The sequence below is a fragment of the Aptenodytes forsteri genome, unplaced genomic scaffold, assembly GCF_000699145.1.
Source record: "Aptenodytes forsteri isolate BGI_AS27 unplaced genomic scaffold, ASM69914v1 Scaffold38, whole genome shotgun sequence".
In the NCBI taxonomy this organism is placed as follows: domain Eukaryota; kingdom Metazoa; phylum Chordata; class Aves; order Sphenisciformes; family Spheniscidae; genus Aptenodytes; species Aptenodytes forsteri.
The window spans coordinates 1,391,539-1,396,104 of NW_008795704.1; the positions used below are offsets into that span (position 1 = coordinate 1,391,539).

General features: G+C 42.4%; 1 protein-coding gene across 1 annotated transcript in view; it reads left to right on the plus strand.

Annotated features, from left to right (window-relative positions):
- The window catches only part of SRSF6 (serine and arginine rich splicing factor 6), a 94,387-nt gene extending 90,150 nt beyond the window's left edge, over positions 1–4,237 (plus strand). Inside the window, exons 2-6 of the mRNA XM_009283279.1 lie at positions 21–183; positions 1,590–1,717; positions 1,949–2,157; positions 2,514–2,603; positions 2,723–4,237. Coding sequence (XP_009281554.1) covers positions 21–183; positions 1,590–1,717; positions 1,949–2,157; positions 2,514–2,603; positions 2,723–3,086 — 954 coding nt within the window. The 3' untranslated portion in view covers positions 3,087–4,237. The remainder of the gene's footprint in view (positions 1–20; positions 184–1,589; positions 1,718–1,948; positions 2,158–2,513; positions 2,604–2,722) is intronic.
- The last annotated feature ends 329 nt before the right edge of the window (positions 4,238–4,566 follow it).

A 4,566-nucleotide genomic window follows, 5' to 3' on the forward strand; every position in this document is an offset into this window, starting at 1 on the left:
GGCCTTTCTTCTTCCCCCAGTTACGGCTTCGTGGAGTTCGATTCGTGGAGTTCGAGGACTCCCGAGACGCCGACGATGCCGTTTACGAGCTGAACGGCAAGGATCTGTGCGGGGAGCGCGTGATCGTGGAGCACGCCCGCGGCCCCCGCCGCGACAGGGACGGGTACAGCTACAGTAGTCGCAGTGAGTACGGGCCCACCTTTCTGCGTGGTTACAGGGCCGCTTCGGGCGAGGGGAGGCGGCTCGGCTGTGTTGACAGGGCAGAGCAGAGCCGGGGGTGATTGAGTGGATGGGACCGAGTCCCGTGGGGCTGAGGGGGTGGGCTGTCGCTATCTCTGCGGGCGTGGTAGTGGGGGATACCTGGTGCATCGCTGGGAGCGAGCTTTTCTGCTGACTTGGTGCTGCAGACGTTTTTCCTGGCACCGGCGTTGCACTTGGGGATCCCCCGAGAAACTTACCGGGGCGAATGTGTGAAACGATTCTGGCTGCAAAATCGTGGCCTTCTAGAAAGGGTTTCTTGTTAATTAGAAACGAGGTGCTCTGCTAATTTAAGGGCTCCAGTGTTCTTGGGAGCATTTAGATGAAACAGTGATGTTGCATCACTAATGTTAACGAGCAAATACTGTTGCATAATTGGGGTAGAAGCACTCAGCTGTGCACTTTCATGTGAATGTTTCAGTTGAATACATAGAAGGGGTGGGGGGAGGTTTTCAAGCAGGAATCTGTTGTACTAAGTGGGGGATACTGTAAATATTTCTATGTTCAGCTAACTTGTATAGCTTCTTGAGCTGAGCTGTATAGAACTTGGCCTAGTACTGTAATCGAAAGTACTAAGGTTCATCTTTCAGTAATCTCTAGAAGCTTGGTATTTGGGGGGGTGGGTATCTGTCTTTTTAAAAAGAATCAAATGTATGTTGTTTAAATTTGTTGCATGTTCAATTCAAACTTTTTAACAAGTCCTTGATGTTTCAATTTAAAAGTGACCAGTGGGGCTGAGGCTGTGTCCACTGAGGCTAAGATGACTGCCTTTCCTGATTGGCCATGGCTTTTCCATACATTGTGTGACCCTTGCCCTATGACCCTTTGGCTGACCTTACCGGAAGCCATGACGACAGCAGCCTTTTGCCATTAGACGCAGGGTGATGGTGAGGATTCCAAGGGTTAGACAAAACTGGTTAAACTGAACTAGGTGACTGTTACCTTGCGTGTTTTGTGGCCAAACCACCACCAAAAACCTCATACTGTGATGTAAGTACTTAGTGTAACTAGTAAACGTTTTTGTAAAATGTAGAAATGCATGTAATCAGTTAAGTTTTATATTTTACAATGTTCTGTAAAATAAAACTTAGCAAGGTGAATCTAATAAGGAGCAGTCACTCTCTAACAGATCTTAGGAGCACAGACTTGTAGGATTCTAGTCTGTTTGATTTGCCATTAATATAGATTATGGCAAAATTGCAAAGTTTATTGGAGGCTTAGAGAAATAAAGTCCTACTCCAGTAAATATAACTGTTTAACTAACTTTTTCAGAACATTTAGTTTTCTTCATGCTAGGAGACGATCTAACTTTATTTCTTTGTACAATAAAGGTGGGGGTGGTGGCGGATATAGCAGTCGGAGACAATCTGGAAGAGATAAATACGGACCACCTGTTCGTACAGAGTACAGACTGATTGTTGAAAACCTGTCCAGTCGCTGTAGTTGGCAGGATTTGAAAGTATGTATTAACGTTCTATCATAGAGCCTGTCGTGACTAGCGGGAAGCAATAACTTCCTTTAATATCAATGCTCATTTTGATTTAGGTAGAAGTAACTGAGAAGTATTTGTGCACGAATGTTTACACGCAGTTAATGCTTCTTGCATTTGCTCAGACTTGTTGTAAGCTAATGTACTTGCAAAGCATAAGCATGTGGAATGGTTATGTAATTCTTCATCTACTCCCTAAAGGATTTCATGAGGCAAGCTGGTGAGGTAACCTATGCAGATGCTCACAAAGAACGTACAAATGAAGGAGTGATTGAGTTCCGATCTTACTCGGACATGAAGCGTGCCCTGGACAAACTGGATGGCACAGAGATAAACGGAAGGAAGATCAGGCTGGTTGAGGACAAGCCGCGGTCAAGCCATAGGCGATCTTACTCTGGCAGCAGGTCAAGGTAACTTTTAGGACATGTCAGTCTCTGCATCAAGACTGCTTAGACTAAGAATGGGTATAGGTAGCCCTACCTGCAATAGTTACCTTCAGTTGATATTTTAGGAATAGGATGATGCTTGAGAATGCAGAAGGAATTGTTTTACATAACACAGCAAAGCCAGGTTTGAGAGTTTTTCACATGTGAAACACCAGATGTAATTCATTGACAGTAGATCGAATCTAGGTGGATTAATAGTACGCCTTGATGTGGCCATACTTGTTTTTGAGAAGTTGTTTAGCAGCTTTTCTCTGTTAGATAGCATAGCCAGGCACACCAGACAAAGAATAAGGGACAAATTACATTTTGAATGTTTCTAGGTCACGATCTAGAAGACGGTCTAGAAGCAGAAGTCGTAGAAGTAGGAGCAGCCGCAGCAGGTCCCGTAGTGTCTCCAAAAGCCGTTCGCGGTAAGTGATACATTGTTTTCTGTTAGTACAGGAATTGCTACTTCTTAATTGATAGATATTTACAACTGCTGTAAGTACACTTCAGTTCATGCAGAATAAACTCTCTCTCTTTTTGAAAGATCTAAATCCAGGTCAAGAAGCAAAGACCGCTCACGCTCCAGATCTAAAAGCAGGAAGTCTAGATCAAAGAGCAAATCGAAACCCAAGTCTGACAGGGGTTCACGCTCTCACAGCAGATCCAAGGAGAAGTCTGAGAAGTCTCGGTCCAGATCCAGGTCCAGGTCTCGATCTCCCAAAGAAAATGGTAAAGGAGATGCTAAGTCTAAGTCCAGGTCACGGAGTAGGTCTCGTTCCAATTCTCCGCAGCAGCAGCCATCTGCCAAGGCTCGTTCAGAGTCACCACCCAAAAGAGCTGCATCGAGGTCCCGCTCCAGATCTCGTTCAAAATCTCGCTCACGATCAAGATCTAGTTCAAGAGATTAAGACTAGAACTCTCCTCTTACATTGCACACTATTACAGAACATTTTCCTACTTGTCAGGCCATTAGTGTTATGTTAGTACTTCAGAAGTTGGTTTTTTTTCTCTTGCAGGAGTGAATGGCCTAAGAACTAAGTAATGAGGCATAAAGGTTTAATTTGTATCCCAAATTTGAGAATACGAGATTGGATGGTGGTACAAAGCAGGAGAAGTCCCCCTTTTGTAGAAATTCAGCTAAAAGTTTGATTTTATAGCATTTCCGCAGGAGTAACTTAACTACTCTTAAGTGCAAAGTGGTTTTTATATTAAAAATAAACTGAATATAAACAGGCTTAAATCTGGGCTTTTTTGAAAGTATAATTTTTCCTATTTTTTTTGTGGTTTTAGAACTATGGGTATCATTAGCTTAATAGGTTACAGCTTGCTACCAAAGGCAGGATTGCCTTGCTGGGCAGGTCAGATAATTCTCTGGTTCTTAATTTGTGGAAGCAGGCTGCAAACTATATAAACTGGTAACAATACTAGGAAGATTTTAGACCAGCAATAAACTCAAGTTGGAGCATTTGCGTTGTATCTTAACTTGCCAAAAGAACATTCCCCTCCATACTGTGACTGTATTAAAGGTAATAAAGGTACTCTGGAACCTGTATCATACAGTATTGCTGAAAAATCTTACGTTTCAACCTTGAAAGAATGAAAGCTTTCTGACATTTTTTTGCTTGAATATCAAGTGTCACTCAGTTGTCAGACACTACTGTGTCTCTTGGATGTGGTCCAAGTCACTAGTATGTTGTATGGTTTGTCAGCCTCTAAATACCTATTGGATATGAAAACTAGGTAAATAAAGCTGTCTTCCCTCCCTTTTGACTCATTTATGTTAACATTTTGCTTTAGACTAGGAGAACTATAATCCTGTTGTGTGTAAGTCCGAACTTTATTGGAAATGTAATCTCTTTCAGCTAGAGTTCTAGTCTTAACAAAGGCTTTGCTAAACCACAGTTGCCAATTCACTTAAATTGTGGAATAGGACTCATCCCCAAAATTCCCCTTTATAGCTAAATTGATTTTTGTAACATGCAATAGCGAACATTAGAACTGCCTTGTACTCTTTATACAACGTGTAGTTTGACTTGTATAAAATTAAATTGGTGACTCAAACTCTTGTGTTTATTGCAGTGTAATGGGATTCTTTTTCTGCCTCTCATGCTGGGGAAATCACAATTTATCCTACTTACCTCTTTTGCTGGAGTAACTTCTTTGTTTTAGTAAGAGACTTGGGAGCTCTTGAAATGCACTTGGTTTTGTGCTTGAGACCAGCTAGCCAACCAAGCACCGTTTGTCCCAATACATCGTCCTTTCAAGTGTGACTGGATGTAAAAGCAGCACCTCTGACTGGCCAGAATTTTACACATCTGTTCAGATTAATTGCATCAGGCACAAGGAGCACATCAAGTGCATGTTCAAATGCAACTTGATGCCAACTTT